The sequence below is a fragment of the Mustela putorius genome, unplaced genomic scaffold, assembly GCF_011764305.1.
Source record: "Mustela putorius furo isolate JIRA1106 unplaced genomic scaffold, ASM1176430v1.1 tig00000151_pilon_pilon_pilon, whole genome shotgun sequence".
In the NCBI taxonomy this organism is placed as follows: Eukaryota; Metazoa; Chordata; class Mammalia; order Carnivora; family Mustelidae; genus Mustela; species Mustela putorius.
The window spans coordinates 14,087,198-14,113,350 of NW_025421296.1; the positions used below are offsets into that span (position 1 = coordinate 14,087,198).

The 26,153-nt window shown below is 35.5% G+C and overlaps 1 protein-coding gene across 7 annotated transcripts in view; it reads left to right on the plus strand.

Moving 5' to 3' along the window:
• RB1CC1 (RB1 inducible coiled-coil 1) overlaps positions 1-26,153 on the plus strand; it is a 101,422-nt gene that overhangs the window by 2,091 nt on the left and 73,178 nt on the right. For 4 of the 7 annotated variants that reach the window (XM_004777522.3, XM_004777524.3, XM_013048437.2 and 1 more), the window contains exons 2-5: positions 20,101-20,215; positions 21,386-21,495; positions 22,879-23,005; positions 23,175-23,345. In XM_004777522.3, coding sequence (XP_004777579.1) covers positions 21,425-21,495; positions 22,879-23,005; positions 23,175-23,345 — 369 coding nt within the window. In that variant the 5' untranslated portion in view covers positions 20,101-20,215; positions 21,386-21,424. Of the gene's footprint in view, positions 1-12,279; positions 12,306-20,100; positions 20,216-21,373; positions 21,496-22,878; positions 23,006-23,174; positions 23,346-26,153 lie in introns of all 7 variants that reach the window. The other 3 variants (XM_013048435.2, XM_045075794.1, XM_004777523.3) reach the window with 3 other exon arrangements.

A 26,153-nucleotide genomic window follows, 5' to 3' on the forward strand; every position in this document is an offset into this window, starting at 1 on the left:
AATAGACCATTGAACCAGTTACTACAAGGATCATAAGAATACATATAAGAATATGTAAGAAATTGTTTTTGCCTTATAATAGGAGATTGGGGTTCTGTATAAATATAATTACACTTTTGGAGCATTATTGCAAGTTTGAAAGAAGTTATGAAAGGGAATTTGGGTTTTTATGGAGTGTAGGGGGATATTTTTAGAAGCATGATCTAACATGGATAAGTCATTTCACTTTTCCTTGAAAAGATGTCCTAGGGGCGCCCAGGTGGCTCAGTGGGTTAAAGCCTCTGTCTTAAGCTCACATCATGGTCCCAGGATTCTGGGATTGAGTCCCGCATCGGGCTCTCTGCTTGGCAGGGAACCTGCTTCCTCCTCTCTCTGCCTGCCTCTCTGCCTACTTGTGATCTTTTGTCTGTCGAATAAATAAATAAAATCTATTAAAAAAACAAAAACAAAAACAAAAAACGATGTCCTAGCCACCTCAACAAATTTTGGCTTAGGATTTATCATGTACCTACTATGTGCCAGGCACTGGTCAAGAAATGTTGTGAATTTGACAGTGAACAAACCAAATCCTGCATTCAAGAAAAATGAGGAATAAGAGATACATGTTAGGAAGAAAAACAAAACAAAACACACACACAAACAAACAAGGGAGGAGATGAGTATCAGGATTAGGAGGTTTAGATAACGTGGCCAAGGAAGTCTTCACTGGTTGGTAACTTTGGAATAAAGAACCAGGAGAAGTGAGAAGGCTGCTGTGTGGCTGGGCAAGAACATTCTTGGCAGCAGGAATAGTAAATAGGTAGGTTCTGAAATAATTGGCATATACATGAAAAAGTGAAAAGGTTACTCAGGGTGTACTAATAGAAATGAGGGGGCTCTGAGAATGGTGATAGGGCTCTACAGATACTCAGGGTTTTGGGGTAATAGTAAGGAAACAGTCATGTACTGTAACCCTGCGTGTGCAAAGGCATAGAAGTTTGTTCCAGGAAACCCAGCAAGGCCAGAGGCAGCTTGTACCTAACATTCATTTATATTTTCAAGAAATGTTAACCCCTGCAATACATAATTTTAGCTCCTGCAATAATGAATAAGAACTTTGTGTGTAAAGCTTTGTATATAAGAATGTAGGGAATTTTGAACTATGGGAAATTTTTAAAAAGATAGATTGCAAATGCTAGCTACTTTCAGACACTGAGGTAGATACACTGCTAGAGAAGCAGAAACAGCTGTTCAGTGAGTACCCTGAGGATTATGGAATGATACCCCATACTCTTCATACTCCCCATGTTTTTGCTCTTTTGAATTCTCATACTTGTAATTATGTTAAGGTAGGAAAATAATTGTGACTCATTTCCATTTCTTGTTACTGGTTTGGGCCTATACACGTTATTTTTCCCTCATTCTACACATAACAATTGATCAGCAACTGTCCAGAAAATCTGTTGAAATATTAGTCAGATCAGTACCATACTGTTAATATATCCATGGTTGTTTTAGCCATTATTCTGCGAATTTTTTTGATATTGCTGTATGTTTACATATGGTTTAATAGAATTAAGCTAGTTCAATATTTGCTATATATAATTTTGATTTCATTTTTAAACCAAGTCATTATAAAATGAAACATAGAACTATAACACTTTTGCTATAGACATAATTAGGTGAATATTAGTTTAGAAAACCTGAGTTCACATTTAAAGGGAGTGTCACAACTTGATCTTGCCATTCCTTAAAAATTACACCATGAACAGTCCTGGATGTTATATTTCAGCTGGTGACAATAATACAGAAAAAAATGGATGTGGCTTCCATAGTTGGTATAATTTGGAGGCAGGAGAGCTGTTTTATAGCAAACTTGACTTAAATTCATCTGAATGGCTTTTTTTTTTTTTAAATTTCTGGTAAGCAGAAGTTATTAAATGACATAGCATGTATGAAAAAACATGTTTAAATACAATAATACTTACAAAGTTTTTATGAAAGAGACTAATTCAGAATAACAAATCTATTGATATTCTATATTGGGGCTTTTGTTTTTTAGATTGTTTACTCCAAATTCAAGTTATCTAAGTCATGCATTTTACATAATTTTTATGAATGGCAGGACAGCAAGATGTGTAATACATTTACATGTATTGATGGAAAGATACCCACATTATGTTATTCAGCTCAAACAAGGTGTATAGCAGTATGCATAATGTTTTCTCATTTCTGTAAAAACCAAACTGTCCGTACATACACATGTGTTTTTTTTCTGTATATGCAGGAAAAAAACCTAAAGCCAAACTATTAAAAGTATTCCTGTTGTCTGCTTTCTTTGGGTGCTATCTTATATGAAGTTGCTTGTCTACTTGGAGCTTCATTTTGGAGGCTCTGAACTTCTATGGAAAAAGTTCTCTTTGGGTGAATGTGAGGAAAATGACTGACGTACTCTTCTTTTTTTTCTTTTGTTTTCCTCTTGGCAGAGAAAAAGGGTAAGATCAGGTGGAAATAATCTGATTTGGGGGATTTGAAGTCCAGTTTTCAGTCCCATGGGTAACCTACACCTTCCATTTGTAGTGAACATTTTCATTGATGCAGCACACAGTTACCCCTCAGTGAGGTCAAATTGCAATTTCCAGAATTGCAAATCAAACAGAATTATTCCTAATTCTTGTTCTTTTTCTATGAAACTTTGGTCTAACATACCTAGTTCATTCAATTTTATCTCTTCTGCTGGACCTGAAAGCTACTGTGGAGACTTGTAATTCCAGCACCTAGCAGAGTTTCTGGCTTATGTTGGATTTTTAACAAATAGAGAGTGACTAATGGCTGAATGTGTTCAGTTTGGGAAGTCAGAAATTGAGGTTTTTCCCTTTGTTTTCTCCATAAGGAAGCTAGTTCTTTTTTTTTTGTTTTTAAATTTTATTTATTATTTATTTGATAGAGATCACAAGTAGGCAGAGAGGAAGGGAAGCAGGCTCCCTGCCAAGCAGAGAGCCCTATGCAGGGCTGGATCCCAGGACCCTGGGATCATGACCTGAGCCAAAGGCAAAGGCTTTAATCCACTGAGCCACCTAGGCGCCCTAAGGAAGCTAGTTCTAAATTTTGAATAGTTGACAGTAAACTGGAACAATTGACCTAGTCATTATGGTGGCTGTCTCTCAAAGAGGAAACTGTAAATTAATCTCCAGTTGATAAATTGGGTAGACAGTGTTTTTCACGAGTGTTGGAGATGGTTTGATATCTCATCTCCCCCTCATTTATAGCTGACTGTATCCCAAGAGGATCCTGGTGGAACAAATGTCCTTCTACGATGTGAGATTTTTTTCCCTCTGATAATTCCTACTACTTGATATAGCTGGTAAGAGCTCTGTAAATTCAGAGGGAAAAGAGTGGGCCACCTGTGGTTAGGTTAGCACTAGAAGTGCTAACAGAACCATGTTTTTGGACCATAGTTGGCTGAGTAAAATTCACGATAATAGAAATTGGGGGACTTGTATCTGGCAGAGCTATATAAAGTGACAGAATATAAGTTTCCTGTAAAGAAGTAGTTGGAGATATTTCTAGAAAGGTAAACTAGAGTGTAATTATGAAGTCCATGAATGTTGGAGTTTAAAGTTATAATCGCCATCATCTTTAGAGCTTTTATTTTAGTCCTTGCATAGTAAAGGAGTCTGAAATACACTCTGTAAAAGGTATCCTATCAGTCTGTGGATTATAAAGTGATGTTTACAGGTCGTCTGAGCGTCATTGGGAGAGATGGGATTCCCATAAGGGTAAATCTTGCTTCAGAGTCTGCCCTTTAAATGTTAATGTAGCTTTAAGCCAGAGTTGGCAAATTCACGTTCTTAAAGGAGCAGATAGATAATGAAATTAAGTGCAACTGTAAAGTACTATAATGATGTCACAGAAGAGACCTGCAAAAAAAAAAAAAAGCTACAGAGCATGGTAGGCCATTGATTTGTGTTCTGCTGTAGGCAACTGTGAAGCTCTGGGGAAGATTTTTGAGTAGGGATGCAGCCTGATGACAGTGGTGATGACAGTTTTAACTGGTAGGAATGCACAGGAAGACTTGGAGCAAGATGGAGATATAAAGGCAGAGAGAAGAGTTTCCAGGCTCTAAAATAAGAGTTATGTCATTGGAAAATGAAGGATTGAACTCTAGAGGAAAAATGGATAGGCTTTAGGAAAAACTGAAGTTCTGAAAAATGGGGAAATGATAGCTTTTTTGACAAAAGAAGTTGGGGACCAGTTTTAAAGGAAAAGCACTGAATTGAAATGTGGATATGTCGAGTTTGTGGTAACAACGTGATTGCTAATGGGAGATACTTAGCATCAGGTGAGTGCTAGTCCTGTGCCTGGGGGCGGAAATCTGAATTAAACAACAGTAACTGATGTTTGTATTGCACTTCAGTTTGCATAACTCTATAGTTTATACTTAGATTCTTTACATTTTCACAACAACCATGAGATAGGGAGTGTCTTTCTGTAGTCCAAATAATTTAAGTTTAGCAGTGCCTGGCTGGCTCAGTCTGTGGAACGTATGACTCCTGAAATTGGTGTGAGTTTGAGCCCCATGTTGGGTGTAAAGCTTACTTAAAAAAATAAAAAAATCTTGGGGCGTCTGGGTGGCTCAGTCGTTAAGCAGCTGCCTTTGGCTCCGGTCCTGATTCCAGGGTCCTGGGATTGAGCTCCCCACTTGGCTTCTGCTCAGTGGGGAGCCTGCTTTTTCCTTTCCCATTCCCCCTGCTTGTGTTCCCTCTCTTGCTGTGTCTTCTATCAAATAAATAAATAAAATCTTTAAAAATAATAATTAAAAAAAGTAAAAAAAATTTTTTTAATAAAAAAATATTTTAAAAGAAGTAATTTAAGGTTGATGAGGTTAATCAGGGTCACATAGTCAATAGTGAGGATAGGAGTTAAATATAGCTCTCTGATTCCCAATCTCATGTTCTTTTCACATTCCTGGTTTTTTTTCCTTCTTACATGTAGTAAAGATAACAATTCGAGAACTAAATATGAATGGCCATGTAGGAAAGATGTAGAGTTGGAAGGCATTATCTAAACTGGGATGGCAGATTCGAGGCTAGAATGGGAGCAGCAGATGGTGGTCATTGTCTTGTTCTTTTAGTGGACCAACTCTTCTAAGGCACCATATTTCAGATTCTTAATTTCTTTGTGATGCATTAAGTGTTGTCTTTTTTCTTTTTCAAAATTGAAATAAGTATCTTTACCTCTGATTATAAATCTGATTTTTAAGGAGATCAGAGAAAATGAAAGTCCTGCATCCAGAAATAGCCATCATAAAAAGATTGATGTTGGGACGCCTGGGTGGCTCAGTTGGTTAAGCAGCTGCCTTCGGCTCAGGTCATGATCCCAGCGTCCTGGGATAGAGTCCCGCATCGGGATCCTTGCTCCGCAGGGAGCCTGCTTCTCCCTCTGACTCTGCCTTCCACTCTGTCTGCCTGTGCTCGCTCTCGCTCGCTCTCTCTCTGACAAATAAATAATAAAATCTTTAAAAAAAAAAAAAAAGATTGATGTTAAATTGTTCATAATTCCTGTTAGTTAACCTAGTGTTATTAGTTTCAGATGTACAGTATAGTGATTCAGTGACTCCAGGTATCGTGCAGTGCTCATCGTGATACGTGTACTCCCTAATCCCCATCACCCATTTAACCCATCTCCCTAACTCCTTTCCCTCTGATGACCATCGGTTCTTTAGTTAATCCATTTTTTGTTTTTCTTCTCTTTTCCCCCCCTCTATCTTCTTTTTTCTTATTTTCTTCTTTTTTTTTTTTTCCTTAAATTCCACGTGTGAGTGAAATCATATGGTATTTGTGTCCTTCTGTGACACTCTCTAGCTCCATCCATGTCATTGCAAATGGCAAGATTTCATTCTTTTTCATAGCTGAATAATAATCTTGGGTGGCTTGTGTGTCTGTGTGTGTCTGTGTCTGTGTCAGTCTGTCTGTGTATACCACATCTTTATCCTTTCATCAATTGATAGACATGTGGGCTCCTTCCATAATTTGGCTATTGTAAATAATGCTGTTGTAAACATGGGGTGCATGCATCCCTTTGAATTAGTGTTTTTATATTTTGGGGGTAAATACCCAGTAGTGCAATTGCTGAATCATAGTTCTGTTTTTAACTTTTTGAGGAACCTCCATGCTGTTTTCCATAGTGGCTGCTTCAGTTTACATTCCCCCAGACAAGTGCAGGAGTGTTCTTTTGTTTCTACATCCTGTTCAACTCTTGTTACTTGTGTTTTTGATTTTAGCCATTCTGACAGGTGGGAGATATTATCTCATTGTACTTTTGATTTGCATTTCTCTGATGGTAAGTGATATGAACATCTTTTCATGTGTCAGTTGGCCATCTGTATGTCTTATTTGGAGAAATGTCTGTTCATGTCTTCTGCCTCTTTTTTATCTTTATTTATTTGTTTTTTGGGAGTTGAGTTTTGTAAGTTCTTTATATATTTTGGATATTAACCCTTTATCATATATGTCATTTGCAGATACCTTCCATTCCCTAGTTGCCTTTTAGTTTTGTTGATTGTCTCCTTCACGGTACAGAAGTTTTTATTTTGATGGAGTCCCAATAGTTTACTTTTGCTTTTGTTTCCTTTGCTTCAGGAGACATAGCTGGAAAATGTAGTCCAGACTTTTTTAATGCTTGTATATACATGTACTCCTCACCATTAGTTAATAAAATAACAATAAAATCCACAAACAGAATCACATATACTGTAACTTGTTTTTCTTACTGAATAATAAATATATAACTAATCACTAATAATATAATCACTAATAATAATCACTAAAATGTATCGAGCTAATATTTTTAAATATCTAAATAATGTCATATAGCTGTACCATCATTTACTTGACCAATAATGATTGGCAGTTTTCTGATTTTTCATTGTTAAAAATAATTCATTGGATATATGCCTTTGTATACGTGTGTTTATTTGCTTCCAATATATTTTCAAAGATATAATTGTTGGTTTGTACATTTTAATTTGCACAGTTTAAATTTTGATACATACTACCAGATTAAATCTCTTTATAAGTTGTACAGGTTTCTATTTTTTTTTTTTTAAAGATTTCCTTTATTTATTTGTCAGAGAAAGGGAGAGCATAAGCGAGGCGGGGGGGGGGCGAGGAGTAGCAGGCAGAGACAGAGGGAGAAGCAGGCTCCCTGTTGAGCAAGGAACCTGATGCAGGACTCAATCCCAGGACCCCAGGATCGTGACCTGAGCCAAAGGCAGATGCTTAACAGACTGAGCCACCCAGGCTTCCCTGGATTTCTGTTCTTGTTAAGACTGCCAGTGTGCTTGTTGTGAGGTAACAATCAACACTGTTCATTTCATTCATTAGAGAAGTAACCTAAAGGGTAAAAACTGATGGCATTTCTGATAAAGTTTATTTTTCTGTATGCTATAGATAGCCATTTGTCATAGTACTGTTGCTTGAACCATTTATCCTTTCCCCTAATTTGAAATTCTATTATTATTTTTTATCTGCACGTGTATATATGAAGATCTATTTGTATTGGTTTTGTTCCACAAGTTATCTATCAAATGGGCCAGAATCCCAGTTTTAGTAACTGGTTAGACTATGTCTGACATGTTTCGATAAATGTTCTCTCCTGTAATGTCTGTTTCACTCCCCAAATATACATGTATGTATATTTATAAGTATTTATAATGGCCACTTATTACTGGCTTAATGGACAGAAACTAGAGACATTTTTAGGCAAAGGACCACATAATAATTTTAAGAGAATGTGTCATTATTGAGTTACTAACCTGTTGCTTTTAATTTTAAATTGGGCTAGCTTGTGTCATACTATTCATTTTATAAAAATGACTTTTATGTATAAAATGAGCATTATGGCAAATTTTAGAAAATCTTGACTATTTGGTGAAAAGTAATACCATGTATGTACTTAATGTACTAAGGCTGAAATTTTGTCATAAAGTTAATTTCTAATTCAGCAGTAGTTGACTTATATGATGGCACTTTACCATTGCATGTGAAAATTTAGTTCTAGATCATTTAGATGCAGTCCACTTAGAAATTTGATAGATTTTATGTAAGTTAAGGGAAAATGTGCTTAATTAGCAATCCCAACTTCCTAAGTTGATGAAAGGGTTAGCTCTTTTTAATGTTTATTTTTTCAAGGAAATTTGTGTTTTGCTAAGCTTATCCTCTTAAATATTAGCAAATGTAATTGAGGAGGTTAAACCAGGAACTCCATTTTACGTAACCTTTTTTTGGTATTTTTTTGAAACAACACCTCCTTTTTGTGAACTTTTGCCCGTTCCTTCTCGATACAACTTTTGTATACCTCTATAATATGTATTGCATTGTAGTGGCATATTCATTTTATGTGACTAAGTTCCTTGAAAGGAGATAGCATATACTTTATATATATTTTTTAATCTTTAGAAACTCGCACATTAAATAAGTTAGAACGAGTTTAACGTCTGAGATTTTATAAAAACCTGGAGGAATTAACCCGTCTGCCCTTTCAATTTTTAGGTGAGGAAATGAGATTTGGTGAAATTAGGCTCTCAGGGTCACAAAAGTAAAGAATGTGGATCTAGGAGTAAAACCTATATCTGTTTTACTTCTGTTCTATTATTTTTTCAGGACAGATTCTCTTCATTTTCAGGATGACCAAATGTGTGTGTGGTTACTATTACTAATGCCCCTTTTTTTGCTTAATGTTTTAACAATTACATAGCAAGGAGTGAATTCAGCTTTGTTGAATATATGAATTGTACATTTTTTTTTTAGATTTTTTAGATTTTTTTAACTATTTATTTGACACAGAGAGATCACAAGTAGGCAGAGAGGCAGGCAGAGAGAGAGGGAAGCAGGCTCCTTGCTGAGCAGAGAGCCCCATGTGGGGCTCGATCCCAGGATCCTGAGATCATGACCTGAGCCGAAGGCAGAGGCTTTAACCCACTGAGCCACCCAGGCGCCCCTAAATTATACATTCTTATAAATAAAGTACTCCTGTGGATTCTCTTTGAGCCACTTTGTATTTCTGATTTCTCTGTTGTGGTCTTCCTCTAGTCCTTCTCCATAGCGTTGGCCTCATTTATTAACTGTCTAATGTCTTGGTAATAGGTGTAGAAGACACTGTGATGTCTTGAAGAAAGGTATAAGGCATGGCCAAGTTTTCTCTAGCTGCTTACAATACAGTTTGGGGGATGTCAGGCATTTGGCACATGGGGAAAAATGTAGAGCAAGACATTTATTTACTTATGTTCTGGATATAGACACTAATATTTAATTAGCTGAAATTTGAAGTTGAGGGCCGTAAGTGCTTAAGGAAGGTTGTTAACAGCCAGTAGATTGATGAAGACTTTACAACAGGATGTTTGTGAGTGACATCATGGTCACAAAATGGAGGCAGTGTTGTGACATGAGTAAAGACACTAAAGACCAAGGCTTATTCATCTTATATCAGGAGGTCATTTTAAATGATATGGAGCTTCATTAATGAGATGCAGAAAGGCAATATTGGATTGTTTACTCCAAGGAATTTATAGAAGTAAATCTTATAAAGTGCTTTTAGTTGGGGTGAGAAGTAAAGTGACATTAAAATAAGACCTCAGATTTTTTAGTTGGTGGTGTCTTACAGGGTTGAATTGAAATGAAACCCACTGGGTAGAAGGAGCTCAGTTAGGTTATTGTCAGAGCTTGGGTATGCAGTAGTAAGCACTGAATTAGATAGCTTAATTGGGAATAAGTGGTAAAGAGGAATACAGAGATGAAAGAGTACTTATTCACATATGACATGGTAAATTTGATTACCATTGGTGAACCCAAAAAGGTCAGTAGGAGAAATATCTTGGAGATGTTTAAAGTAGAGATGATTATTGCATTTTTGCTTTTCTGTTTTTTAATTAAAGAGCCTTGGAATACCTTGGTTCTAAGGAAATTACCAATAGTTAGATAGTTGGATGAGATCTCTCTCAATTAACTATTTGAACTGTTTTATTATTTACTTACTGTAAGTAGTTTTTTTTTTTTAAGGTTTTTTTATTTGACAGACAGAGATCACAAGTAGGCAGACAGGCAGGCGGGGGGTGGGGGGTGGGGAGCAGGCTTCCTGCTGAGCAGAGAGCCTGATGTGGGGCTCAATGTGGGGCTAGATCCCAAGACCCTGGGATCATGACCTGAGCTGAAGGCAGAGGCTTTAACCCACTGAGCCACCTAGCCGCCCCTGCAAGTAGTATTCTAAGAGTACTTTTGCTTGTGAGAGTCTATTCTCTCAGTCGATGTTCTTGAATAGTTTCTGTTGTGTAGCAAGAGTTACTGCCTGTTCCTAAGTAACATTTTGGAGTTTTATAATGTGCAGTTGGCTTTGTGCTAAATATTAAACTCTTTGCATAGTTAGTTGTTTTCCAAAAAGCTTTAGGAGACAGGTATTGCTAACATTCCCATTTTACACATTAGCAAACAGAAATCTAGATGTGTAGTGATGAGAAGGTTTTTTTAACTCCACAAGTTTTTAGTTGATAATAAAGTCAGGTGACTCCTGGATTGTCTGGAGAACATATAATTCAATAAAATTTTATAACTGATTTAGATTACACAAAATAAGTCTTTATAGAAGTTTTGTATTTCTCTTAAGAGAATTTAAAATATTATGAACATGTTTATTTTGTTACCCATTTAGAGCATTTAATGATTTTTATAATTTTTATTAATTTTTATAAACCATACTTTACAGGTAGAATCTGAATCAGAACTTTTGCTTACACAAAAATTCATGTCCATCACCCTATGTGTCCAGTATGTGAAATATAGAAAAAAAATTAAATGTAGATAGAAATCTTTCTTGACCGAAACAAATCTTGCTGTGAAACTGTGATGTGATCACTTAGAAATTAGTAACCCAGAGTTGAAGTAACAGCTAAAGACAGAGTAGATTTTTAGAAAAGATTCTAGTGACTTAGGAGCTAAGGTACAGAAGAAAGAATTTAAGGTCAGGCAAGCTTATGAGGAGATTTAGATGATGGGAAATATGGTGATCTATATGATATCCCTTTGTATCGAGCAAGACAGAGTGCTCATGTAAGAGTAGTGGAACTTCAGGACATTTACTATTTCTTTCATATCTGGTTTTTTGAATTTTTAGTTACATTTTGTTAACCTCATAATATTGTACAGCCCTTCAAGACAGAGATTGAATTTTGCCTGTTTCCTTAAATAGATGGCTTGAGCCCTGTACATAAACTTTCTCTAACAGAATCTTGACTAGGCAGGCACTTTGGGTATCCTCAAAATCAGATTTCTTCTCCTGGCAATGATAGTCCAGGAAAACTCTTAACTTGAAAGTAAATTTTATTTTTCATGTCTGTGGTGATTTTTGCTGAAAAATTAAAGGCTGACGGTATAGTTTGAGAGTAAGAAAGCGCTGCATATCTTTTATATTGTATATAGATTTAGATTAGGTGTTGGTGTGACATGAGAGTTGGATTTGTATCTTTCTATATATATGTGCTTACTTAGAGGAAGTTGTGATTTTCATTGTATTTGCAATTATTGTCCACAAAGCCCCTAAATATTATACATTATTTGTATATTTTTGTTTAAAGATTTTTATTTATTTGACAGAGAGAGATGCAGTGAGAGAGGAAACACAAGCAGGGGGAGTAGGAGAGGGAGAAGCAGACCTCCAGCTGAGCAGGGAGCCCACCCAAATGTGATGTGGGGCTCAGTCCCAGGACCCTGGGATCATGACCTGAGCCGAAGGCAGACACTTAAGACTGAGCCACCCAGGTGCCCTCATTATTCGTATATTCTCTTGTTCGTGGACGTGCTGCAAGTAAGATATGCTGAGATTTGCTGTATGCTGGGTCCAGACTTACTTACAAGTTCACAGTTCTCTTTGAGAAATTAGGAAAAAGAAATTCTCTTAGCAGCACAGTGAGAAGCTGCCTTGAGAAAGTATTTCAAAAACTTGCTATTAATGTGAGAAAATATGACCACTAGGTGTGGGAGGAAATTAAAAAAAATTTTGTCCAGTACGAATAGCAGAAAGTGTGGGACACATAATTTCTAACATGCATGGCACCCTATATAGGCATTATCAGGAGTTAGTTTTCAGCACAGACAAGGTTCTTTACAGCAGGGTTTTATAGAATGGACTTGCTTTTGAGAATAACTCCTAGCTTTGCTCAAAAAAGCAAAAACAGAAACATAACCAAAATACAGAAAACCAGGTTATTGAGCCAAGTTTTTTTAGTATACTATTTTTCTTCTCTTGTAGGGGTGAGGAACCTCTGAAAGTGTTCTGTAAGTTTTATTTTGTTCTTGTATTTTTATATTTACATTTTGTGGAAGTTAACACCAATAGGCAATGGAATATTGAGCCACATGTAAATATCATTTTGTATCAGTTATCTCATGGCCTAATCTTGTTTCAGTTATATGCCATGATATTCCCCCCACAGCTCCTGCTGCTACTTCCCCTTCTTTTGCAACTGTAGTCTTATAAATTTAAAGAACAGATACACCCACAATAGCCCAGCAAGGAAAATGTTTTCTTTACTTTTTTCAACTCATTCAGCCTATAAATAGCAGAGTACGAATTTAAACCAGGGCGCGCCTGGGTGGCTCAGTAGGTTAAGCAGCTCCCTTCAGCCCAGTTCATGATCCCAGGATCCTGGGATGGAGCCCTGTGTCAGGCTCCCTGCTCAGGGGGAAGTTTGCTTGTCCCTTCCCCCTTCCCACTCTACCTTGCTCACAGGCACTCTCTTCTCAAACATAAATAATAAATCTTAAAAAAAAAAAAAAAGAATTTAAACCAGGTCTATTAAGCTCTTCCTATATAAAAGTCAGTTGTTTTTCCCTCACTTTAGGTCAGATTATAACCAAGAAACAGCAAATGGTTTTAGCAGATTATTTACTCTATGTAGTTTACTAGATTATTTATTTAGCAATAAATTGCCAGCAGATATTCTGGCAGCAAATTGTTTTACTAGATTACTAATTCCAGTACTAGAAGTTTCTTTTTTTTTAATTTTATTTATTTATTTGACAGACAGAGATCACAAGTAGGCAGAGAAGAAGGCTGAGTAGAGAGCCTGATGCAGGGCTCGATCCCAAGACCCTGGGATCATGACCTGAGCTGAAGGCAGAGGCTTTCACCCACTGAGCCACCCAGGTGCCCCTACTAGAAGTATTTTTAACACTATTCAGAAGTAGTGAATTATTTTGTATATACTTCAACTGTAGTTCAGATTTTTTCTATAAGAAATTTTTCCTCTAAGAAGCTTACCTGAGTCTTTGGTGTCTGGAGTTTTTATTGAGGTCCTATTATCTTTACATGGTAGCTAACCTTTAGTCTCTAGCTCTTCTGGAGGTCCTACTATATCTTTTAGTCTCCATTTCTTCTGGAGATGGGAACTGGTACTGTGTATCCCAAAGCCCCCATCATAAATCATATTGTTATACTATTCTAAAGCCCCCAAACAGATATATTCTTGTCAAATAGGACATCCTAGAGACCTCAGGTTCCCCTCCTCATAGCCAAGGATAAAGTCCAGACTTCTCTTTGGATAAGATTAATTCTTTACTATACAAGGAAGATGAGTACTTATTGCTCTAGGATTGTCACTGCCTTTATTTCACTGGGGGTGTGAAATATGTGTTTTATGCAAAGAGAACAATTTTTGTTTCAACTCACATCTCTAAAGTCCTTTTTTTTGCTTTATTGTATTCTTTTCTCTTAGATTGAAAGTCTAGGACTCTTAGACTGAAACTCTTGCTCATTTAATAGGTGAAAATTCTGTCTTTTTCAGATTTGTATTTCTTTGATTACTGAAGAGGTTTATTTTCCTCATTGGTTAACTATTTGGATTACTTTCTCATGCACTGTTGTGGGTTTTTGTGATTTTCTTACTAATTTATAGGATTTTTTTTTTTTAAGCTGTTTACCCTTAATCTCTGTTGTAACAGTGTCCCACTTACCAGTTTTGGGGAGAAAGTCAGATCCCATCTTTTGATACTTGGATTAAATGATGAAACAGATAATGGAAAGGCAGCACTGGGAGTAGAATGGGTTTCATCAGCTTTCTTGTTCCCTTAGAACAGTGTCTAAACAGCCCAGGGGCTACAGAGCAAAGGCCACTTTGAGTATTTCACTCAGGCATGTTTTCTTGGCTACCATAGGTAAGTTCTTCAGTGTACATTTCTCTAGGTTTAAAGTTTTCAGAGAATCCCCATGCACAGATGATCCACAGCATGAAAGAATTTCCAGTCTTGCCACATACAAGGAACTATGTTATCTGTGTTCCCAAGGGAATCTTACTCTCCCATAACCTAGGATCACATCAGTTCTTGGAGGGCAACTTATTTTTCATTTGAAAACCTTACCATGTCAAATTTGGAAGTGTTCTGCCATCCCACCCCCTTACTTACTTTTAGAATTTTTTTTTATATTGCATTCAAGAAAATGAAAAGAGATAGAATTGGTGGGGGAAACAAGTATTGGAACTTACACAGGAACAGTAAAATGGCAAGTCATGGAATGTATTCACTACATGTGTTTAGTAGTACATGTTCATATTCTTTAGTAGTAGTTCATGTTCTTTCCTTGTTGGACTTCTTTCCTTCTTGACCCAGCCATAGATTTGAACTCTGGTTGTTTTTGCTATATGACTTGGAGAGATTATTGAAGTATTTTATTTTAGAACCATAGTTTTATCACTTGATTTAGAGATAATAGCCTTTCTCACAGTAGAAATTGTGAAGATATGTAGCTGGTATGGCTTTTATTTCATGTTAATAATCAGTGGTTATTGTTAAGTTAACAATATCAATATCTTTAAAGAATAAAACATAGAAAAATGCAAGCATATATTTTAGAATTACTTTTAATTACAAATAATTGCATTTTTAGAGCTACTGTTTTGAAAGTAGATATCACAGAGTTTGTGTATAGATTACCCAGATGTACTCTTCATGAGACTCAGCAGTTTTATCACACTGTTTGTTTTATTATCCAAAACTAAACACACACACACACACACACACACACACCACCTAGGGCATACTAGATTCTCAGGTGAAATTTTATTGAATGAATGTTGTAAACTGAGATGTGTTCAAACTCTTGGATCTCATATGTACTAACCTTCTACCTTTAGACAAGTTGAGTGATGTCTGAATCTTTTCCCTAAACCCCAAAAAGAAATTAATAATATGGTTATCTTACATGTTATGAAAAATAAGGGAACTATTGCATATAATATTACTGAGCATAATCACCGATATATAATGAATTATTCAGTAAGGGTCACTGATGATTATTTTATGTTGTATACTTAGGACAGGTGAAATAAATGAGTGTTTTATGGCTGTGGAAACCATACCCTGTGTTGTTTTGTTTGTTTTTGTTTTGTTTTTATTTTGTTTCGCTATTCCCTTTCATTTTTTACTTTATGTTTCTGGTTTTGTTTTTCAATTTCAATTTCAGTGTACTTAACAAAGAGTATTCTGTTAGTTTTAAGTGCTACTCAACAATTCAGCACTTTACTCCGTGCTTATCATGGTAAGTGTACTCTTTAATCCCCTTCACCTGTTTCACCCATCTCCTCCTATACCTCCCCTCTTGTAACCATTGGTTTTTTTTCTTTGTAATTAGGAGTCTGTTTCTTGGTTTGTCTCTTTCTTCATTCACTTGTTTTGTTTCTTAAATTCCATACATGAGGGAGATCATGTGTATTTGTCTTTCTCTGATTTATTTCTCTTAGCTTTATACTCTCTAGATCTATCCATGTTGTTGCAAATGGTAACATTTCATTCTTTTTTATGGCTGAGTAATTTTGTGTGTGTGTGTGTGTGTGTGTGTATACGTGTGTATACACCTCACATCTTTATCCCTTCATCTGTCAATGGACACTTATATTGCTTCCATATCTTGGCTATTGTAACTAATGCTGCAGTAAACACAGGGTTGCATTTATCTTTTTGAATTATCATATTTTCATATTTTTTAAGTGCCCAATAGTGGAATTACTGGATCATATGGTAATTTTTATTTTTAATTTTTTGAGGAACCTCCATGCTGTTTTCCACAGTGGCTTCGCTAGTTTGCATTCCCACCAACTGTGCATAGGGATTCCTTTTTCTCAGCATCTTTGCCAACACTTACTGTTTCTTGTGTTCTTTATGTATTTGGATAGTAATCATTTATCAGAAGTATCATTTTCAAATATCTTCTCCTATCCCATAGGTTGTCTTTTTTACTTTTGTTGATTTCTTCCTTCACTGTGCAGAAGCTTCTTACTTTGAATAGTTTATTTTTGCTTTTGTTTGCCTTGTCTCAGGAGACATACCTAGGAAAAAAGTTGTTATAGCAGATATCAAAGAAATTACTGCCTGTGCTCTTTTCTAGGATTTTTACAGTTTGGTGTTTCACATTTATGTCTTAGTCCATTTGAGTTTGTTTTTTGTGTATGGTGTAGGAAAGTGGTCCAAGTTCATTCTTTTCTGTGTAGCTGTCCAATTTTCCCAGCAACATTTGTTGAAAAGACTTTTTCCCATTGCATATTCTTGCCTCTTTTGTTGAAGATTAATTGGTCATATAATCATGGGCTTATTTATGAGCTCTATGTTCTGTTGATCTGTGTGTCTAGTTTTATGCCAGTACCATACTATTTTGATTACTACAGCTTTGTAGTATATCTTGAAATCTCGGATTGTGATGCCTCCATTTTGTTCTTTTTCAAGATTACTTGAAGTTCAGGGTCTCTTGTGATTCCATACAAATTTTAGGATTACCATTAAGCTTTATTTATTTAGTCAAATAAATAAAGAGCACCCGGGCCAGTGAGACCCATGGGACAATGATTCATTTTACTAGTTAGATTTTTCTCTTATGCTGTTCTAGCATAGGTCCTGGGTGGTAGATGACAATTAATGAGGACATAGAGAGTTAAGATTCAGAGGGATGCTTCTGGTTAAAGTTGCCAATGCGATGGCTTCACACAATGGATAATGGATGAATGTGGGATGTTACATCAGGGTAGGTCCGGAGGTGCTTCTCTAAATGATACTGCCATAATGTCACTCAGGAACTTTTAGAAATGAGCTAAATTAAAAAAAAGAAAAAGAAAGAAATGATCTAAATGACAGGCAATATCAAGTGTGCCTGTATAGTGTGCCTATATAATGCCTACATAGTAGAGTCAAACTAACCTAGGTTCTAGAGCCACAGCAATAAAAAGTGTCCTTGAGATTGTTTTACATTATTCATGAATTATACATATAGACTAATTTTCAAATAAGCTTTTTTCGTGTAGCTGTTTTCGTAAGCATTGTTAATTATTGAGCTGTTTCTTAGGGTGAACGCCAGCTAAAGAGATTAGTGTTTGTTTAAAGGCACATAGTAGCTGCTGCATTTATCAGTTTCCCTCATTTACTGTAAGTATTATGGAACAGGGAAATGGCACTGAGTCCATCTTTATAATGATTTCTGAAGCTTCTGATGGATTATTGTATTGAGAACAGTATTGTACCTAGATCATGAAAAGAAAAAGATGGATGAAGTTTTAGATTGAAGGAAATCAAATAGATGTTAAATTTAAAATATTATCAAATATTATTCTGAATTGGATCATAAATCTGAATATTATCAATGAATTGGGTCCTAGATCGAGGGAGAAAAACTGTCAAGAGTATTATTGGGGCAGTAATTTGAGTACAGATGGTGGATTAGGTGATAATATGGATCTAGGTTAAATTTGATGAGTCGATAAATGTACTTTGGTCATGTATGAGAAAAATTCTTCCTGTTACTCACATTCTGAAGTGTTTATGGATAATGAGACATTCTGTCTGCATATTACTCACAGATAGTTCAGAAAAAATGTATCCTGTGTGTACAGTGTATATGTATATAGAGAGAGAAAAAGAAAGGAGCAGGCATGGAGCACAGTGTACATAGTTGGTAACACTAGGTAAAACGTGCCAGGGAGGGTTTTTTTGTTTTGTTTTTGTTTGGTTGTTTGTTTGTTTTACTATTTCTGAGCTTTTTTCTAAGTGTGAAGTTACCCCAAAACAGAAAGGGTAAATAATATTTAAGAGGAAAGAAAAGTAAAACTTAGAATACAGTTGTGATTACTCTAAGGGTTTTATATTTAGGCTCACAAATGTTATATCTTCTTGTATTGCTTTACCCCCCTTACAGAACAGTCTTAGTCTCATTTGTGTGACCTATTTAAATGTAATCTACGTAGAGGCCTTCTTTGCTCCCCCAAATCTAAAATAGGTTTTTAGGTCCTTGCCACCCCATTCCTCTTACATTGCATTTATTGTAACTTATACCATGTTTGTTTTCTTTTTGTTTAATTTCTTTTTCTACTTCAGGGCTGTGATCTCCATAAGGACAAAGATCATGTCTGTTTTGTTCACAAAATATAGTCCTGACACACAAGCCCAATAAGTGTTCTATTTGAATGAATGAATGAATAAATGAATCATCTCTGCTACCAATATTCCTTCTTTTTTAGTCACCATACTTATAGCTACCTAATCCTTTAGAAAACAAAAGAACTCCTTTAACTTGTAAGATAAAATATACTTTTGAATTTGAGTGTGGTGTTGAGGTCCGTCCTACCCAAATACTGGAGAGTTGGCAGAGGAAAAAGCCCAAGAAGGGGTGCTAGGGTTGTTTATTGAATTTTTTTTTTTTAAAGATTTTATTTATTTATTTGACAGACAGAGAGAGAGAGAGATCACAAGTAAGCAGAGAGGCCAGCAGAGAGAGAAGGGGAAGCAGGCTCCCTGTTGAGCAGAGAGCACGATGCAAGCCTTGATCCCAGGACCCTGGGATCGTTAACTAAGCAGAAGGCAGAGGCTGAACCCACTGAGCCACCCAGGCGCCCTGTTTATTGAATTCTTATTCCCTGCAGAGCATGAGGCTAATATTTTTTTTTCTTTTTCTTTTTTTCATACTTTTTCTCCCTTACTTCTCATAATACCCCTGCAATGTGGGGTACTATATTATCTTTTGCTGAATAAGAAATGTTTTAGTTCACATTTTCTGGGCATAGGTTGGCTGGGTCATCTGCCTCAAGGTCTCTCAGAAGATTGCAGTGAAGGTGTTTGCTGGAGCTGAGGTCTTGTCTGAGGCTCAACCAAGGAGTGATCTGCTTCCAAGCTCAGCAGTGGTTACCAGTTCTGTGCAGCTTGTCTGATTGAGACTCTCAGCTTCTTGCTGAGGCTAACTTCAATTTTTTGACTTATTGGGCCTCTCCATGGTAGCTTATTACTTCATCAGAGCTGGCAAGGGAAGGAGTCAGCTAGCATGGTGGATGTTATAATCTTGAGTAGCAATCATGTGACATTTCATTAACCTTACCATATTTCATTGGTTAGAAAAAGATCATGGGCCCTGCCCATACCCAGTAGGGGTGAGGATTTCATTGGAGTAAGGATACCCAGAGGTAGTAGGGCTGTTTTGCAGGCTGCCTGCTACAGGTACCATTTTTATTCATTTTACAAAACAAGAAATCAAGACAATTAAGTAAGTTGCCCAAGATAATGTACAAGAAATGGGGCCAGGATTAAACCCTGCCTCAGGGTTTAATGATGCTAGGGCTAAAGCTGCCAGGCTCTTTTTTACCACTATATCTTAAGAACTGGGGACTCCTGGGTGGCTCAGTTCGTTAAGTGGCTGCCTTCGGCTCAGGTCATGATCCCAGTGTCCTGGGATCGGGTCCCACATCGGGCTCCTTGGTCTCTAGGGAGCCTGCTTCTCCCTCTGCCTGTGCTCACTCACTCTCTCGCTAGCTCTCTCTCTCTGACAAATAAATAAAATCTTAAAAAAAAAATTAAAAAAAAAGAACTAAGAAATGGCTGTAGAATTTGGCAGCTTTGGAGAGTTTTTTAGAAACTTTTATGTCTCTTAGTGGAGTGGTATGGATAAAAGTTATAATACTCTTATGGTTTCAGTGAATGTGCAGGTAGGAGGAGAGATTGAGTAGAAATTATTTTCACAAGGGAGTTTTAAAATAAATAATCATATGTTGTCATATACTGAATTATTTATCTTTATGATAATCCAGAAATTTTTCTTTTCCAGTTCACTGAGTTTAACCAGTAATGCCATTCAGTTGCCAATATCAAGCAAAGCAAACATAAGCCAGTTTTAATCTGCTTTTTAAGAAAAGTGGTAGTCCTTTTCACAGTGCCTGACAGTAAGTACAGTTCTAAATTCATGAGTTTTTCATCTAATGCATTTTTTTAAAAACTGGTGTTGGAAACATTGATTTTAAGATGTTATTTATTTTTTTCCTTCTTTCCTGATAATTTTACTCTGAAGCTCATTGGAAAGAGCATAAGGAAAGATATATTCTAATATCTGTTAATTTATTGTCTTTCATCACTTTCATTAATTTGGGGGATTTTTACCTCTGATTGTAAAAAATAAAATGCTAGATTTTAAACCTGTCCCTTGTAGGTGGGGAAGTTTATGTTATTTCATTTTTTTTTTTTTTTTAAGATTTATTTACTTGAGAGAAAGAGAGAGGATACACATGGAAGGATGGAGAAGGGCAGAGGGAGTGAGGGAAAAAGAGAATCTCAAGCAGACTCCCTGATGGTGGGGCCCATCACAGGGCTTGATCTTACCACCTTTATATCATGACACCAGCCCAAACCACGAGTCAGATGCTCAAGTGACTGAACCACCCAGGTTCCCTGAAGAAGTTTATTTTATATATGAGATTTTGGCTTGGACAGCTAGTTAATAGCAGTTGTTTCAAATATCCTGATTTCTAGACCTGTGCACTTTCTACTGCTCAAGGAGATGATATAACCGTTAGGTCACAGTTTCTTATGGAGCATTTCTAACTCAGAGTGGAGGTGGAATTTAGATTAAGAGACAGCTGGTAGAAGGAATTGGAATTAACTCGTTTTCCCTAACTAGCAAGTAGTGGCTACTCTTATTTACTATCAGTAAGTCTAACCTCCAGACAATTTTTTATTGTTAAAAGGAAGCAGTCACGGAAGAACTTTTTGAGTTAGGAAGATCTTTGATCAAATTTTTAATTTTAATTCTTAATGTAGAAGGGTACATGAGGACAATGTGAAGTGTACACATAATTTTTGTTCTGATTGCTGGCCTCTTCCTTAAAACAAATATTTTTAATTAGAATATTTATGCTTTTCACTAATTTCATTACTGTTTATTTTTTAAGCAGCAAATTTACCAAATTGTCCAGTTAGCCATCTTAGACACCAAAAACTATTTTTTAGTTATTTATGTGGCACAGAAATAACATGTTTTATGTGAGGGTATCTGTGTTTGTAGTTATGTTTATGTAACTGACCATTTTTCTTGTCTGTTTTTTTAATAACTGGATCAGAGTGTGAGGTATAAGCTCACAGAATCCAGAGAAATCATCATGAAGTTATATGTATTTCTGGTTAACACTGGAACTACCCTGACATTTGACACTGAACTTACAGTGCAAACGTAAGTTGTATTTCGTTCAATCTCATCAATTCTGTATTTTGTGTAGGCAAAAAGTTACAAAGTAATCGATTTGCAGAAAACTCTTCCTTTTTTAAATAAGAAAATAAGAGTAGTAATATCTTGGGGGGTGGGTATTACAGAGGGCACGGATTGCATGGAGTGCTGGGTGTGGTGCAAAAATAATGAATACTGTTAAGCTACAAATAAATAAAAAATAAATTTTAAAAAAAAGAGTAGTAATATCTTAAATCTTCTAGCATATTACTTACATAGTTGTTTTCTTTCACTAAAACACCGAAGTTCATAAAGTTGTGCTTTGTCTGTTTTTGTGAATATATTATTCACAATGAACAAACTTACCTGCAAACAAACTTATTTCAAATTAAAACTGTCAAATAGAAGAAGTTTTCATACCTGATTGCCTTTCTAAGTTTCCCAGGACATTGCTAAGGAAATTATTGCTAACTATATAAAGTAACATGTGTCAGTCCTAGATGTTTTGGTGATTTGTTTTTATTCCCTTACATGAATAAAGTCAGTAATAGTTGTTTTGTTTGTTGATTCAAGAAGACAATCAGCTTAATATTTTTAACTAAGTTTGTAGGACTCATACTACCTAATAATTCTCCAGCTTTGTAGGAGATTCAAATATTTGACTAATGAATGTTGTTATATTTGTGAAATGTGGGGAGAAGTGTCAGGGAGGGAGGATATATTTTTAGGGCAAACAGCAAGGAAGGGAATAGTAACAACTATTCCTGTATACTTGTATTTTGGTAGTGGATCTGAGAGCAAAGACTTAATGCAATACAGAGTAAACAAATCTGACACTGGAAATATTATAAATAATTTGGAATTATAATCTTAGTTTTAAAAATGGAATTTGAAATTATATTCTTTTTTTAAAATTCTGCTTTTTATAAAATATAATTTTACCTGTGAAGGAATGATTTTCTGAAAGGTAAGAAAAGGAAGCAATTTTATGGTTTATACTTAATGTAGTTTGTGTAATGTGATGTGAGGATTTTAACAGACATCTGTGTTCGGAAGACTTTAACAGACCTGATGCAAATTCGAGCATATTCTTTTGCTATGTTTTTTATATAAAGATCACAGAAATAAATATGTCTACTTCCTGTATTTTATAGATTCACTTTTAGTTGTGCCACATGGGTGATTTATTCACCTAAGATCAGCCAGATGATTGTGGAATCTGATTCCAGAAACAAGTTTGTATTTTATGCTGTTGTTTTGGGGAAAATTTTTTAGAGTGAAATTAATATCTATCAAATATTTTTACATAGTGCTACTTTGATGGTAAAAAGTTTGTCATTGGAAAGTATGTATAAATAATTTTTTGCCCTACCTCCACCTCTTTTAAAGTGTGGCAGATCTCAAGCATGCCATTCATAGCAAATACAAGATTGCTATTCAGCATCAGGTGCTGGTGGTCAATGGAGGAGAATGCATGGCTGCAGATCGAAGAGTGTGCACCTACAGTGCTGGGACGGTATGTGTCCATGAATGCTTTCGTACAAACGTGCTCCAGTTTCACATCACGTAGGGAATTGGGAACTCAACGTTCAAAAGTAAGGTTTATCGGCTTCATATATTGAGGGCAGTGTGCATGTTCAGTATAGCATTTTACTTTAGTTTCTTTTGCTTTTTTACTTCTGTAGGACACAAATCCAATTTTTCTTTTCAACAAAGAAATGATTTTATGTGATCGTCCACCTGCTATTCCAAAAACTACTTTTTCAACAGAAAATGACATGGAAATAAAAGTTGAAGAGTCTCTTATGATGCCTGCAGTTTTTCACACTGTTGCTTCAAGAACACAACTTGCAGTGGTAAGATAAAAATAATTGTTTTTTGAGATTATTATACTTATTTACATCTAGTATAATTTAAAATTAAAAATTGGTTACTTAACAAAATTATATCTTATTCATATACTTGGTAATATTTTCATGAAGTATTAGCCTGTTTTAGGCATCAGTGAACGTTATAACAAATTGATAGTTCCTAAAAGCATTCAAATCTAAATAGCACAGAGAACTAACGGATGGTTGCCAGAGCGATGGAAGTGGAGGGATAGTTGAAGAAGAGTGGGAGATATAGGCTTCCAGTTATGGAATGAATAAATGGGAATTAAAGGTACAGCATAAAGAATATAGTCAGTGATACTGTAATAATACTGTATGCTGACAGATGGTCACTACACTTGTTGTGTGTATAGCCTAGGTATAGAGTTGTTGTATCACAGTGTTGTACACCTGAAGCTAGCATTGTGTGTTAACTATACTCAAATAAGTAGCTAGCAAGATGGTCTGAATTACAGGGGAAGCATAAAAAAAAGATAAAAATAAAGTTTTGGGGGAATATTTTGCTGGCTGATATGTCTGGTTTTTAAATTTTCAGACTCATACATTGTTAGTCATTCTGCATTTGCAAGGAGTTATAAGATCTTAGAGTGGAAAAGCAGTTTTAAACATGATTTGTTCAACTTCTTTCCTAAATGATGGTATGCAGTTATTGACTTCTGAATATTGCTATAAACAATAAAGTTACCTGTGTTGGAGTAGACAGAAATAAAAGACTTAACTAATTCTTAAAAATGTGATTGTTTTTTCCATACCCATATTTAAGTCCTTGAGGAGAACAAATTATCTTTCCACCATACAAAAAATTTAAATGGTAGTGTTGATATTTGAAAAGTGGATGTTAAAGCATTAAACAGAACAAAGTGAAATTTATAATAAAAGATTTAATTTGTGAGAAAGAGAAGTCAGATCTGTATTTTTCTATCAAAACAGGATAAATGATAATAATTGCAGAACTTAATAAAACATAATGTTGAACACCAGTATTCATAGCAGAATTATTTCCAGTAGTCAAATGATAGAAACAGCCCAAATGTCCATCAGTGGATAACTAGATAGATCAACAGAATGTGGTATATACATACATACAATGGGATATTATTTAACCTTGTCAAATTTAACCATATCAGAAGAAAGTTCTGATATGAACTACAATATGGATGAAACTTGGGGATAAATAAGCTAAGTGAAATAAGCCAAATGTAAAAGGACAGATATTGTGCAATCTCAGTTATATAAAGTACCTATAGGAGTCAGATTCATAGAGACAGAAAATAGAATAAGAGTTACCCAAGGCTGAGGGGTGAGGGGAAGGTTGAGTTAATTATCTATTAGGTACAGTTTCACTTTGGGATGATAAAAAATTTCTGAAGAAGGTTAGTGGTAATGGTTACCCGGCAATGTGAAAAACTTAGTGCTTCTGAACCATACACTTAAAATGGGTTAAAACATTAAGTTTCATGTGTATTTATCATAATTTTAAAATGGGAGATTTTTTAAAAATGGGAGGTTTTAATATGTCTCTTAAAATCAGAAAGCTCTTACGGGCCAGTGTTTAATATTTTGGATCCTGAAAATGGAGAATAACTCATTTTTTCTTACAGATAAAACCAAAATAAGAGTATCAAAAGAGTAATATATTAATAGCAAAAGGTATATTAAAGGAATGCAAGGGTCCTTCAGTATTTGGAAATTTAATGGTAATTAATTGCCTCAATCGGTAATACTATACTTTATAGGACAAAACATGGAGTCATATTAATATTATCCAGAAGAGGCGTAGGTTAAAATTTAGCAGCTATTCCTCATAGTAAAATAGCTCTAGAAGGAAACAAAATAAATAAAATGTAGAATTGACCAAATATGAAAGCTAATCAGCTTTTAAATCAACAAATTATTAGAGCCATTTTTACATAAATCAGAATCAGTCTATTCAGTATTCTTTTGGAACTTCTGAAGAAATACACTAAAATAAGAAAATGAAAATGAAGTAAGTGGCAAAATTAATGGAAAAGAAGTGAAAAACATCCATTTTAGGCGATCTATGGTTGTATATTTAGAATATCAGAGGATTTAATAAAAATCTATCAGAAAGACTTTTGGTAAGGTGGCTGGGTATGTGATAAATGCATAAACATTCACATTTCTCAGTACTGGGCCCTGCTTTGGAATGCAAATGGAAATGTATTACAATCTAAGTAGCAACAAAAATTATAAAATTCTGTTAAAGAATATAAATTATAGGGGTACCTAGGTGTCTCAGTCAGTTAAGCATCTGCCTTTGGTTCAGGTCACGATCCCAGAGTCCTGGGATCAAGCCACACACCAGGCTCTCTGCTAAGCTGCTTCCCCTCTTCCTCTTCCACTCCCCTTGCTTGTGCTCTCTCGCTTTCTAGCAAATAGATAAATAAAATCTTAAAAAAAAGAAAAATACAAGTTATAGGCTAATGGAAAGACATATTTTTAAACTCTGAAAAACAGTATGGAGGTTCCTCAAAAAGTTAAAAATAGAGCTACCGTACAACCCAGCAATTGCACTACTAGGTATTCAAAGGATATAAACATAGTGATTCAAAGGAGCACATGTACCGTGCTGTTTATAGCAACATTATCAGCAATAGTCACTTTATGGAAAGAGCCCAAGTGTCCATCAACAGATGAATGGAGAAAAATGTGGTGTGTATATACAATGGAATATTACCCGGCTATCAAGAAGAACAAAATCTTGCCACTTGCAATGACATGGATGGAATTAGAGGGTATTATGCTAAGTGA